General features: G+C 36.9%; 1 protein-coding gene across 12 annotated transcripts in view; it reads left to right on the top strand.

Moving 5' to 3' along the window:
- LMO3 (LIM domain only 3) overlaps positions 1–14,339 on the top strand; it is a 56,155-nt gene that overhangs the window by 1,173 nt on the left and 40,643 nt on the right. The window contains exons 1-4 of one of the 12 annotated variants that reach the window (XM_038576920.1): positions 92–169; positions 823–889; positions 3,604–3,773; positions 6,066–6,279. In XM_038576920.1, coding sequence (XP_038432848.1) covers positions 3,698–3,773; positions 6,066–6,279 — 290 coding nt within the window. In that variant the 5' untranslated portion in view covers positions 92–169; positions 823–889; positions 3,604–3,697. Of the gene's footprint in view, positions 170–397; positions 890–1,919; positions 2,080–2,340; positions 2,365–3,603; positions 3,774–6,065; positions 6,280–14,339 lie in introns of those variants that run through there. The other 11 variants (XM_038576921.1, XM_038576925.1, XM_038576926.1 and 8 more) reach the window with 11 other exon arrangements.

Here is a 14,339-nt window from a genome sequence, read left to right as displayed (position 1 = left end):
TTTAAATGCGGCCACCTATTCCAAAATGCCCCGGTTATTTTAGGAATCCGATCCTCTTCCTCCAGAGCTCTCTCGCAGGACTTCTTTTGGACGGGTCCAGGAGGTAGGGTCTTCTCCATTCCACTCCTGCAGAGGTCACTTTTCGTGCGCGGGGTCGTCCCCAGCGTTTGTGAGTAGCATATGCATGTGGCTGTGCTGACTGCACTCGCAGGCTTGTAAATTTTCACCCTGGGAAATTAGCAACAAAGCCCGATCTGTCTCGTGGCTGCTTTGCACTTTCCGAGGGCGGCTGTACTTGACTGAGCTGCAGAACAGGCACACGAGAGAGAGAGAGAGAGAGAGAGAGAGAGAGAGAGAGAGAGGAGAGCGAGCGAGAGAGGGAGGGAGAGAAGGAAAGGAGAGAAGAGGGGAGGGGTGGGGGCGAGAGGTAAATAGTCTTAAATCGGAAGGGAGCTGCTTCTCTGTGGTCTTGACAAGCGCTGCCTGGGCTCCGCCGGCTCAGTAATAACTGAGTGACCTTTTCTTTGGCTGTATTATGTCTGGCTGGGAAGGGATTGCATTTTGCAGCTGAGAGCCGCGGCTTCCTCCAGCTCGGCTCCTCGCGTGCTGCTGGGGTAAGTTGTCTTGAGCCAGGACGGAGAGAGACAGCCTCGGACTGCAGTTGCCTAAAAGGAGGACACCTGTGGCTCAGATGCGGTCAACACCATTACTTGGCGGATCCTTGAGGACCTCATTATTTTAAACTTAAAAAAAAATAGAGATTCCCTCCCCCTCTTTTTTTTTTTTTTTTTCAAACAATGCTTCTTTTTGACCTTTCCCAAGGAGAAGCACTACAAAGCAGCCACTGTGCTTTCTGAACCGCCTCCCCCTGTATCGCTTAATTGAGAAGGTAAGTGCGGCAACTGTGTACACACGCGTCGGCTTATTTGTGGTGTGTGTGTCTGCGGGTGCGCGCGTGCGTGTGCGGATGTGGGTATTTTTTTTTTTTTTTCTTCCTTCCCCAGCCTCTCCTAATGAGGCATAAACTGGAGCTGCAGCCCGGCTCCGCACTGCAACTTTCACTCGGGCTGCAGCTCTGCTGAGACGGTTTTGTTTAAATCATGTGAGGCTTCATTATTTTTATGATGAGACATGAAATAGATGCAGGCTGAAGATGTGGATGGAAGGAGGGAGAGCGGCTGCGGCGCGGAATGTCTCAAGTACGACTCGAGTGGATAATAGTCAAAGTTCAGGATGAGCCGCAGCCTCCCCACACCCCTGACTCCCGGGGAGAGAGGGGCAGGGAGAGTTGGGAATCAGGAGAGGTTCGCTCCGGCCTGGCCCGCAGCGAGGGAATTCAGCGCTCGGTGGGTTCCGGACCCACTCTCTGTACTTGCTGGAATTCACAGCCCCCCTCCCCCAAGAGTTGGAATTGCAATCTTTTGGTTCTTGTCGACACTTCTGCCTCCCCTCACTTTTCCGCGATAAGACAGTGTTGTTCCCGAGAGATGGAAAAGTGACTATTTGCAGGGGGAGGGGGGATGGGGGGGAGAGAGGTTCCCTGGAACAAGGTGCCTATGTTCTACTAGGTTGAGATTCAAACTGATGCAGCACGTTTTTACGGGGGGCTACCCAGATTGCTGTTATGAAACACAAGTCAGATTTATGGTCTTTTTCATATTGAACATGATATGCTATGCTAACGCTGCATGTGACAGTTTAATCAAATCCATTTGTTACCACGAAGCTAAAAGGGGCCGCTGGGATTTTAGGATTACGGGCAGAGTTAGGGAAGCATGTGGCTTTGTCATTCGCCATCATTTTGCACACTGCCACACTGCGAGGGGCTCTGTGTGTGCGCTCTGTCTCGTCTGGCCGCCCTCATCCCTTCCCCCACCCCCTGCCGCCGCTCCGACCCGCTCCCAAAGTGGCTTCACAATAGTCGGTCCTCGGCGGTGTAGGCTGCGCACCAGGTCCACACTTGAGCCAGATCCAGGAAGACCCCCTTCCACTTCTACCTTGGGCTTGGTGCTCAATGCGAAGCTGCTGCGACTCAGGCACGCCTAAGTCAACTCATGCAGAAAAAGGAGAAAAGTTTTGGTAAGGTTACAATCTATCATAGATGCACTCTGCCGGCGCTCGGCACTCTTAGCTGCTCAAAAGCTTTCCTGCTCTTCTGCTGCTTTTGTGTCTTTAAAAAAAAAAAAAAAAAAGATCCAAAATATTATTGTTGTAACTGCTTTGAAAGACTGCTGCTTAAACCAATTAATCTTGCTAGGTGCAACAAATACTGCTACATTCTTTGCAAATCATCCCTGTGTGGCTGCAAAGACACAACCACAAAAGGCTAGAGCATAAACTCCGCAAGGGATTCTTTGTTAGAGTGTATGTATGTTTCTTATTTATTTATTATTATTATTATTATTATTATTATTATTATTATTTTTTGCATGTGAGCTGCATCAAAATTGAACTCAGTCTTGCAAATCTCTTGTTGGCCTTTGCCAAGCACTAGCACTTTGCTGCCATGGTAACTGTAATTAAACTGATAAGAGTGGAAAAATGTCAGTATCTCTGAGCCTTGCAGCTGCATTGGAGAAAAAGGGAATCAAATTGGTTCCCAGCTCCATTGCTCAAAAAGGGGAGGGGGCGGTGGAAGGATGGGGAGGGGGTTGGGAGTTGAAGGGGCAGAACAGAGTTAAGCAGCTCCAGCGCCTGAGATCTGGGGACATCTATTTGCATTGTTGTCCCTTAGGGGGCTGCAGCCTGTAGGGATGCTCTGGGCCAGTGAACAGAGAGAAACAAGCTTTTAGGCCCAATCCAGTTCTCCAATCGGGTCTGGGGGTTGGGGAGAGGATGAAGATGGGCAGGAGGAGAGAAAATCTTTTGTTTGGTACCTCTTGGCAATCGAATGGCCACGTTGGCCAAATTCTTTTAATCTGTGTCACTGCTCCCAGCTGCAGAACCTGCATTCCCGTTTTAGCATCTTCCTGAGGCACCTCATCTCTGCCAACCCCCTTTATGTATTCCCTCTTCCTGTTCCTTCTCCCAGATTGTTCTCTCTGAATCTTTCGACAGGCACAAAATGTTTTCCATTCACTATGTGCAGTTCGTCCAAAAATATAAAAGACTGTGTCTAAGTGCTGCAAATCTTTGATTATGATTATTTTTTTTAAACCCCTGTGTGTTGTGGAGTTGTGGTTACTTTGTTGTGTTAACTACTGAAGCTGAGACTGCGCGGATGAATGGCACAGAACAAGGAAACATAATGGAGGCAATCAACCGTTAGGCCGCCTCACAATGCAATCCAGGCAATTAAAAGCTCACCAGAGTTTAAATGAAATGGTTCTACTTATTTCTGCACACCACACTGCACAGGCTATTATTTATGTCTTTTTTTTAATTATGATTTCCCTTAAACTGTCAAATAACTCAGGATGGCAGGGTCTCAGAGGCAATAAGAATTTCCCTCTGAACAATTTACATGCCAATCTAAAACTAGTTATGAGTCCTGATGTGCTATGAGCAACTTGTGAAATGTTTCTCAGCTCCCAACGCATGACTCTACCCAGTGGTGCTCTTCTGGATGGGGAGGGGGTGCTGCTGATGCTTTGTGCCTTTTAGGTACGTGGCAACGTGGCGACTCCTAAATAGTTCTTTTTCTACGACTGTTAACTTGCATCGTATTGAAAGCGATTTCCTCTCCGAGAGAAATGTGATGATGTTCTCTAAAAGAAGGTACCAGGCTGGAGTGCAAAATATCAAACTCCTTCAAGCCCAAGGCCAAACAGAATGTAAGAGTTTCAAATATTAATTGGCCTCTGAGTGCTAAATTAAAATGTCAACACAACAAAAACATTTTGTGAAGACAAGCAGGGTAGTGTTACTTGTGCCAAATGTTGGTATTCCCTGTCTTGGTTGCAAAGGGTTTTGAATAGAGATAGCTGACCTTATACGCTTGATGATGGTAACTCAACTAAAGGAAATGTAGCTGGGCTGCAACTGAAAAGGAATTTTTAGATTTTTCTCAGCTTTGTGCTGTGAAAAAATAAGAGCCTGATAAATTGGCTAATTAGAAGAGCCCCTCATATCTCTTGATGTTTTCAATAACGAAATACAGAATGTCACTTAGTAAATCAAAATTTCCCCCCTCCCCCCAGGTATATGGTTGAGAGGCACTTGGAGATGTTCTGTACTGTAATTAATGGGATTTATTCCTTGTGGAACCTTGCTGGAAGACGGTAACTAGTTGTGATCAAAGAAACTTCATTTGTTAGAAGTTCTAGAGAGTGAGATTTAGCAAAGCTATCAAGGGTTATGATTAATCTACACTAGACCCTTAGCTCCTTCAAAGAAAAGGAACAGAAAGCAGACTGTAGGAATACCACCTGCTCGTCGGTACAAATCCAGCTGCTAGTCTGCAGCTCTGACTACCACGGCTATGCATATCATGCAGAAAGAACAGCCACCCTGCTCTCTTCCCCGCCATTCCCTATGCCAGTACTCTACCAGAGAAGTTATTTTCTAATGGAAGTTCAACATCATAACGATACGTGCAATCGGTGTATTATTTGTAGCTAGAAAAGTTTTTCACCTCTGATGGTACAGTGCCTGAGTGTCTCTTATCTGTGTGATTAAAAAAAGAAAAAAAGCCTGTGAAGGTAATGGAGGCAAAGCCTTCATCAGAAGGCATCAGAGGAAACGAAAGGAGGTTAAGCTACTTTGGAGTAGGAAATATAAGATCATAGCTTGGCATTTCTCTTCTTGAAACTGTTTCAAGTGCATCCACATTTGGTGTTTTATATAGTTTAAAACTTTATGAGTAGGAGAGGAAGCATCCTATAGTAGCAGGATCTCTGAAGAAGACCACCAAGTCTAGTACTTCACTGTCGTTCAGTTTTGAGCAAGTCCTTATACTCTCTTAGGCCTCTAGCACAATTTGTAAAATGAGGGAGTTAGGAATCGATGATGTCTACAGTATCTTGTAGTGCTTAGGATGAGTTATTTGATTAATATGAAGTTCCGAATAGTTGGTCCAGCTCTTTTTTTTTTTTTTTTTTTTTAAGCTGGGTGTTGGACACTTAGGAAAGAAGAAACTCAAAAGGGAATAGCCTTTCATTGAAAAAATTCCAGTCAAGTTGTAAAACCTACAGAACCCAGCTAGACTCCTTATTTATGATGGAGCTATGTCTCTAAAATACATAAACGTCCTGCGTCTAGTGCACTATGTATATACATGCACATAATATATTTATGTACATATGTTTATGTAATTTATATATATTTAGATGTTACCTTCTGTTGTTTCTTCTTTCCCTTATAAAATAAATAAGTGCATGTTTATGGTAATAAATTAATCCTGTACTTTAGTTTTATATAAAAGCATGTAGTATACGGTGAGGTAATCTGCCGTTGACTGACGTTTGTGAGTATAGATTCATTTTAAAAATTTTAATGTAAGGAATAATTTGAAATATCAAGAGCACAGAAGGAAGGATTTGGATGCAAACAAGCAATATAGTATTGGTGAGCTTTTGGAATGACTGTACCGTGTGTTTAACTATAAACATCCCCACTGCTAAGTCAGGTTAGTGTAATCCCAGAAGGGTGCACTCTCCTTCCACTGTCAAGCACATATCAAGTGAATTTCCAGCCAGTAAAGAAAAACTCATTTTTGACTCTCATAGACTGTACATGGACTAGTTTGTTAAATAGCTTTCTTTAAAATTGTTAGCCACTTCCTCACATTTTTTCCCAAAGGAACCACTCTAGATAGAGAATGGGGAACACTACCGAATTATTTGCCACTATTTAGCTTGGTGTATATAACGTCTGCTTACCCTGTACAACATGAATGCATTATTTTCCCCCACTTTGTAGATGTGACTTTATAAATGATTTAATAAGGACTTTATAACATTTGAGCCTTTTGTTTCCAAAATTTAGTTTGATTCTGGTATGGCCCTACAAAAGAAAGTCTAAGGCTCCTGGACAAAAAGCAGTATTAAATATGAAACTTGTCTTTTGACATCTTGTGATTCTTCCTTGTAGTCCCAGCTCCCTTTTTTGTTTTTGTCTTCCTTTAGGTATACAAATGCTCTCAGTCCAGCCAGACACCAAGCCGAAAGGTTGTGCTGGCTGCAACCGAAAGATCAAGGACCGGTATCTTCTAAAGGCACTGGACAAATACTGGCATGAAGACTGCCTGAAGTGTGCCTGCTGTGACTGTCGTTTGGGAGAGGTGGGCTCCACCCTGTACACTAAAGCTAATCTTATCCTTTGTCGCAGAGACTATCTGAGGTAGGAATTATCCTTGCACACCAGTGATGACTGGATTCCTTTTAAAGTACTTTTTGTAAGTGTATTTTTTGGGGTTTCATTTCCTTATTAGCAGCTTATATTCCTGAAAGCTGTTGACCTGTCAGCCTTCAAAGTGTTGCCAGGTGCCTCATATGCAAATTCTTGCTTAAGTAATGGCCAATAAAACATCACATCTAAAGTGTTTCCATTTGGCCAGCCTGGATGCTATGCTCAGACTTAGAAATAGGCTATTCCACTGCCCATGTTGAAACCACCAGTTCTGAGCAAGGATGTATTTGGTGGAAATCAGCATAGAAGTGTACCATACTGACATAGAAGTACCATACGGACAAGGTAGGCTGAGCTCGACACAGGGGTTATTCAGCTGTCTTCCAGTTTCTGATCTGTCAAAGAAAGTCAGTTTGAAATTAGCTGGTATGTATTTGCATCGTTATGATACAGTTTTGAAAACTTTCTCCAAGTGTGAATACATCCCCCCACCCTCAGCGGCATTCCCAGTGAGCATCACAGAGATATCACTGAGCATTAACAGCCTCAGACTTGCCAGTAGCATTATAGAAATGAACACAGTAAAGATCTCCATCATTATGGGAAAATGATAGCCACTCTCTAAACTGTAAACATCTGAACAGTTTGAGGACCATTCACATGTTCTTGCTTAAAAAGCCATGAGGCTCACTCAGCCTGTTTCCCAGCATTTAGCACTCAACACATGAACTTCTATTTAAGAAAAATTATTTTGCTTTTCAGGGAACTTTGTGACTTGATTCAGCTGCAAATTACATATATTAATAAAGTAGGACCTATCAAATTAGAGAAATGATATATGGCATCATTTGGGTTTTCATATTTGATACAATTAATCACTTTTCTAGTCTGACATTAAGCGATTTATTTTGAATTTTTTTCCTTTATGACACAAAATTTATCAATCAGCCATAGCTCCTTAACCATCTTGGCCATTTGGGGAAGTGTTTTCTAGGGAATTTGGTACTTCAGTGTATGCAATTCAGTTATTTTTGGTCTTATTATTTTAATCTTTATATACAAAAATATATCATTTGCTTAGTAGTGGTTTAAAAGGGTGAATCCAGTACTGTTTATCAGATTCTGCTCTTTCCCCCTCTTAGAACTGCCTCATCTGACAGCCTCCAGGCTAATTATGACCACTTGTTACTACTTCTCTGTGTTCCAAGGGCACAAAATACATGCAAGGTGCCAACAATGGGAAGTGACTCTATAGCCAGAATCTCCCTTATTGTGGTGGCACAACTAATCAGAATTAACTTATTCCGTGAATTCTCTTAGAACTTCGGTCTTTGAACTTTTTCTTTGAAATAAAATTTTTTTCCTCTGCTCATTGTGAATTAGAGCCTCATTTCCACATAAAGCGTTTGCATTTGCTTTCAGTGATTTAATAACGCTTCCTAGTTTTGCTTTATCTCTCCTAACCAATAATCATGGCTTTTGGACTCTTTTTTTGACTTTTACATTTGTTTACAACTGCAGTGTCTCAAGTGGGTTTATGTAACAACAATTCCAAAACAAGTTTCTATAGTCTGAGCAAGATTAAGGTGTTCTAATAAGCAATAAAAATAAAAATTAACTGAGATTTAAAGAGAGGTGGTTGAAATAGCTGGATTTTGAAGATTTATAATTTGCCAGTGAAATAACCTGTATTTTGAGTTAAACTGTTTTTGCAGTTGTTAAAATAGTAGCAGACACAGAAAGAAACCTTAGACTTGTTTTGTGTTATTCTTTATGGTAATAAAAATATGATGTTAAACTGCCATTTGATAGTTTCCATTTAAGTGTTTTGTTGAAAGGGATTTATCAAAATAGCTTCCATATCAGAAATGTTTGTCTTTCTCTAGGATAGATGATATTTTGTGACTTAATTTCTAATAGGCTCAAACTTTTAATGTTTGTTAACTTGTTAAAAAAAACCATACTCTTTCGAATAAAACTCTGGTCCTGATTGCCAATATTTTCATTTCTCAGAGTATAATTTCCTCTTAAATTGGTCATAACCACATTAATGGCCAGTTGTTATGTTAACAGCCTAAGGATTGTTAACATTTCAAGCTAAGTTGTTAACAGCAAGCTTATTCCTTATTTAAACTGAAGGTTTGTTGTATATAATGTGACTTCTTTGGCAAGGAGTAATTTGTCAATACTTAAAAATTGTAGAAGTGAAACGGGTGATTGGTATGTGTATAAAACACTGTGTTATGTGTTACAGATTATGCTGCAGATGTGGTTTGTAGTTTTATGTAAGAAGTGTGTATCTCAATGAAATTGTGTAGATGTTCAGCAGCATATGTCTCTTATTGGATATTTAAAATAGTTAATTCCGTTATGTCAGATAGACAAATATAATTAGGAAAACTTTATTTACAAATTAATTTATTTGAATGGTATAGTCATTCAAAAATGTTTATTGGATGCCTGTTGTGTGAGAAGTATAATTTTAGGTAATAGATGAATTTGAGAAAAATAAAAATATACCTCAAATTGTTACTAATTATTTATTAACTACACAAAATCTGTAATATCAGTAAGCAAGTAATATTTTGTGACTGTCTTTCCGAGCTTGAAAATAATTTTTCTCATTTCCCTCAGTTCACATTTCCTTTCTGTATTTTGCACAGTCAATGCTTAACCATTTAAATACTATTCTCAAGTGGTTTTGTTTTGTTTTTGGTATTTGGATAGTATGTAATTTCTTTGAGGTGACCAAACAAGCTGTAAATAACTTACAGGTTTGTATTTCTCTGTCTAAATCAGTAGGCATCTAAGTAAGAATATGGAAAATGATAAAGAAAAAATAGTTTTATCTGTACTGGTAAATTATTAATTGTAGGTATTATCTTGGACCAAACAATTTTTTCGTATCTAAAGAAGAGTGAAATATTTTTTGCCAATTGTACTTAGCTTCCTAATTCTCCTTCAAAAAAGAAAACAAAAAACACTTCTAATTCTGAACAATGAGTATTGAAGTTATAACATTTTATTTTGTGTTACTTTGGGTAACGAAAGTGATGACATGTTTTTTCAAGGTCTTTGAATAATGAACACAAGAATTTCAGAGGATATTTTCTTAGAGTTATAGAAACTATTATTGTGGTAAATATGATTTCGCTTAGACTTTTTTCCTTCTTTGTGGCACAATTAGCTATATTTAAGAAAAGGAAAAATGATTCTACCGTTTATATACTGAATCTCAGATCTTAACTATTCATTTTCCCTAACGGGGCTGGAATACCATCTTTTATTTTTCTGTAGAATATGCAATGCAGATATCTGATGAGAGAGAATTTGCCAGTTTGTAGGATTGTTCTCTGCCTTTGGAAATTCATTACATAAAGGAACAGAAGGATTGACTTTTGAAACTTTCTCTATTTTAACATGCTTTCTGATATTATCTATGAAGCTAATCTGCCCATCAATATATATAAGCCAAGACCTTGAAATGTATATGTTAAAAAAATGTATCCAATGCATTTGTAACTTTTTTATTTTTATAATTCAACTTATGACAAATTAGGGAAGCATCTTTATACCTTGAACTAGAATGCCCAAAGTAGATTAAAAATTCTTGTGTAAATACAGCAGAGTTTTAGTAATGATGTTTACAGAACTCTAGTCACTACTAATTTATCTGTCATCCTTGTTCCAGTTTGGAAAATGTGAAAAGAGTAGTTAACATATAATCGGAGTTTTAGAATTAAAATTTTGTGACAAGTGTTAAAAAGTCAGAACCAGGAGAAATAACAAACTACTTTTCAACTTGGAGGCAGTAAAGAATACAAGAATTTACCACTTGAGAGTGGGAAATTTTTCCTTTTTTTTTTTTTTTGTTAAACCTATAACTTATTACGTATATATTTTAAGCATCAAGTCACTGTAGGCTAGATCTTGTATCTCTGAATGGGGGTCTCACCAGAAAATGTATTCAAAGCCGTTAGCTGTGATGTATAGCATGGAAGCTGCTTATAGCTCTTCCTATATGAGCAGCCAAAAAAGCCTTATATAAAATCTAATGTAATTTGCTATTTTTATATCTCAGAATGATTTGTTTAAATTAAACTGCTGGGAGAGAACGATGCTTCATGTGCCACCATAGTTGCCAATTAAGAAAAAGGATTTGAAACTGTTATGCTGACTACAAATTTTGCATGCTTTAATATAATCATATAATAACTTTCATACTGAAAATTAAAAGTAAATGCTACATAGAGTATTAATCTGGCTCTAACTTTATTCCACACTAATCAAATCTGGTGCTTCTAAATTTTTATATAAGGTTAAATTTATACTAGTACATAATTACAACCTTAAAAGTAAACACAAATGTATTGTTTATATTATTTTATCTGATAATTCATTGAATAGATACTTTTTGGTGTTGAATAAATACTCTTCTTCCTTCATTGTCTTCTTTTCAATATAGACAGTTGAAATGATTTCCTCAGAAATCATTGCAACTTTATTATTTGAAAAATCACTTTATTGTTATAAATGCTGAAAATGTAAACTTTTATATAGAATTAAACTCTTCCCAAATGAACTTTTTTTCCCTACAAGCTTCATTTGAGTTCTCTTAACATTTCATTGTAATAATAATTTTCATCATTTTTAATTTGTTACCTAACCTTAGATTATGAAATATTTTAGCATATGTGTATATATTAGACTCTGCTAAAAAATAGTGTTACGTTCCTTGTAAATGATCTTTCCTTATTCATAGCTTTATAAGAAGTTGTAATTTTAAGTCCATTTTTTTGTCTTTCATAGGAAAGCATTATTGAGTTTTAGTTCAAACATTTTAGACTGCATACTATTCAAGAACCGGCACAAATCAGGAGTGATAATTTTGTTTTGTCCAATACTTTGAGAGAGTGCCCCTCATTTTAGGAAAGATTGGTGGGCTTTCTAAGCAACAGCCCTTTTGCAGCAATCTCTGTTAAAAATATTTCATCTACATATAGAATTTCTCATCTATAAATTTATCCACAATATCTCTCTATCATTATTCTGTAATGCATCCATTTTCAGTGAATGAGTATTTAACAGAATGAATTATTTTGGTTTTGTGACTCTTGTTTTGGCTTGTTTTATAGATGAGATATTTTCACTGAAAATACTTCCCTCCAGAATATTGAAAATAAGAAAAAACTTCACACTGTTTCTATATTTTTACTGTTTTTTAAAAAATCTTTTTATATAGCTTGGAATACTTCAGTCAGGATAGTTTTTACACATAAGATGGATAAGTTAGACATACCTGACTTAGCAGAAAAATATTCTGTTTCTACAAGTATATTTAGGATTAAATGCATCTGGAAGAACTACATTTGAGAATTGCTAAAATTGCTTATTTGGCACTTTAAAATACATAGAACTCTGGGAAAGAATCTCTATTTTTGGTTGCTTTTAGAGTATATCAAAGTAAGCCAGGACTTCATTTATAAACTCACCATTAACTTCCATTAAGTGACTAATAATAAATTTTAATGTTGTGTTTTGACTGCATAAACATAATTTATTAAGGAATCTCATTTTAAAAACATGCTGAAAGTGGTAATTTTGTAAATGGTTTTGATGAATATATGCATTGTAGAAATGTATTATGTAGTTCAGTTTTTTGCCTCACATAAAAATTATATATCCTAAAAGAATTGCACCAACCTTAAGCAACCATTATATTTTCCTTCATTACCCTGTGAGGCATTGAAATCTTCTTTTTGCATTTGGTTTGAAAACATTTTCCTATTCCTATGAGAATGGCTTCTGTTACTCAAAATTATATACCGCAACCTCATCCTGTCTTCCAAAAAAAAAATTAACTCACAGTTCTCACTTTAATCAGCATAAGAATTATAAATGCAGGACAAGATCTTGAAACCAAGGAAAGCAAAAATGAATACAGCAATATTCTTTCTGTTCAATTGACCAGATATTTTTTAAACAACATTTGTATTAGCCACGTTTCTCCAAAAAGGCATTTTTCTTTCATTTTAATATTTATTGGCTTATATAAGTGATTGTTCCTACAGAGAAGCTGAATTTCCCCGTTAAGCATTAAAGAGGTGTAGGTATGTATATGCATGCTGCACATACAGATAGTAGAATCCATATGACCTTAGAATGAACATTAACTTTTGTCATGATTGACTTTCACCGGATCACCATAGTTTGACAGGCTTTGAAACTTATAAAATTAGCTACTTGGTGCCAGCTAATTTCTTGGTATTGTAACTATAGCACTGACTTAATCTTATAGGATGTTCACTATCCTAAGAGGAAGGACAAGTTTTATAATAGTGTAGGATGCCTAAATACACTCCCTTGTGATCTTTATCACTCAATTCTGTTTTCTCTCAGTTCTATTCTATATCTGTTTCTACCATCATAGCATACTTGTTTTAATGATCAAACCATATATTTTCTTTTTCAAGCTATTTATAAGAAATTTATTTTGAAGTGGAAATTTACATTGTGAAGCAAGAAGTGTGGCATTTAGATTTTTTATTTCTTACTTCAAAGCAATATCTTATGCTCATGGAGGCTTTTTGCCCCTGATTACTGATATTAATGATAACTTTCCTCTAAAGGAATTAGGACCTAAGCATACCCTTTTATTATACTCATCAACATATTTACTATATTCACAAACTAAACACATCAGTCACCTGTGCATTCATCTGTGCCTTTTGCCTCCTCCCTATACTACCCTAACTTCTTGATAGACTTTTTTTTGTCTCAATAAGTCTCAATAATATTTTTATAGTTATGTAAAGATTCTAAATCTTTTGCTAAATTTGTTTCCTTTGTAGCGCCAGTTTTTATGATGCAAAAATCACACTTGAGATAAATAATCATCTTGGAATAGTCAGATCTCTGATTTGAAGTTGGAAAATTAACATTAAGCTGCGTGTATTAAGTTAGACTCTAACCAGCATGTGTTGTTATGATTCAATTTAATATTAAAAACTCTCCAACTGGGCTACAGGGAAAATAAAAGACTCTTAGGAATTCAAAGATTATTTGCAGAGGAGTACAACAAAGCCATATTTAAATAAAATTGTTATTACTAATGCAGTAAAGCGTCATCTACATTAAACCCATCCTACTAATAAAAATAGAAAATCAGTTTTAGTAAACATAAATATCAAATATGACAAGGACTAGTAAAGGGGAAGGAAACTTCATAAAATGTGCTAATGCTAGTGCTGTGTAGTAATCTAAATACCACTGAGAAAAAATAAATTCCCATCTCCTTTATGATGTGGGATCCCAACAGGCAATTTCAAGAGAAAAAAGAACATCTTGGACTTGCTAGTTTATTCTCATGTTCTAAAACTTTTAAAAACAATGCTATGTTTTGATTATAAAATTCTGGGAGGTGCATACTATTCTTGAAATTATTTTGTTCTCTTGTTTTTACAACATTTCAAAATCGTTTAAGCAATGTCCCTTAATAGATGGCTCACCTTTCCCTCAACATAGCAGGTGCAGGGCTGTTACACTTCAAAAACCTATGGCATTAAACATGATGCTTATTTTGTATTTACCAACTACTCAATAAAAATATATTCTGACCAATAGCTACATATTAGACTGGGTGAGATGAGTGATTAGTACCTGTTTTTTGTTTGTTTGTTTTGTTTGTTTGTTTGTTTGCTTGAATGAATGGGGAGGGAGTAAGGTGAATAGAAAAAGCAGTCATAACTGTCATGTGAAGTATGAATATTAGTTCCAGTGGGCAGGTTTATTTGTATTTTATAGGTGAGAAGTTCAACTATATTGTGAACATGATCTTAAAGCCTATAAGTTTTGCATGTGAATTTCCACTGAGAAATCATTTGTGCTTTGGAAGATCCAAAAAATTATAAGTTATTCAATTGCCTTAAAACTTATAAACTAGTATTTTCTGTGACTATTTATTACAAAAAAAGATTGGAAAGTTTCTGAGCTATAAGAATCCTTCTTTCCACAGCACATCCTTGCTCAGTGGGTAGTATGGAGTTTATATT

This window comes from Canis lupus, chromosome 27 (assembly GCF_011100685.1).
Source record: "Canis lupus familiaris isolate Mischka breed German Shepherd chromosome 27, alternate assembly UU_Cfam_GSD_1.0, whole genome shotgun sequence".
Lineage (NCBI taxonomy): Eukaryota > Metazoa > Chordata > Mammalia > Carnivora > Canidae > Canis > Canis lupus.
This window is presented reverse-complemented; position numbering and strand designations above follow the sequence as displayed.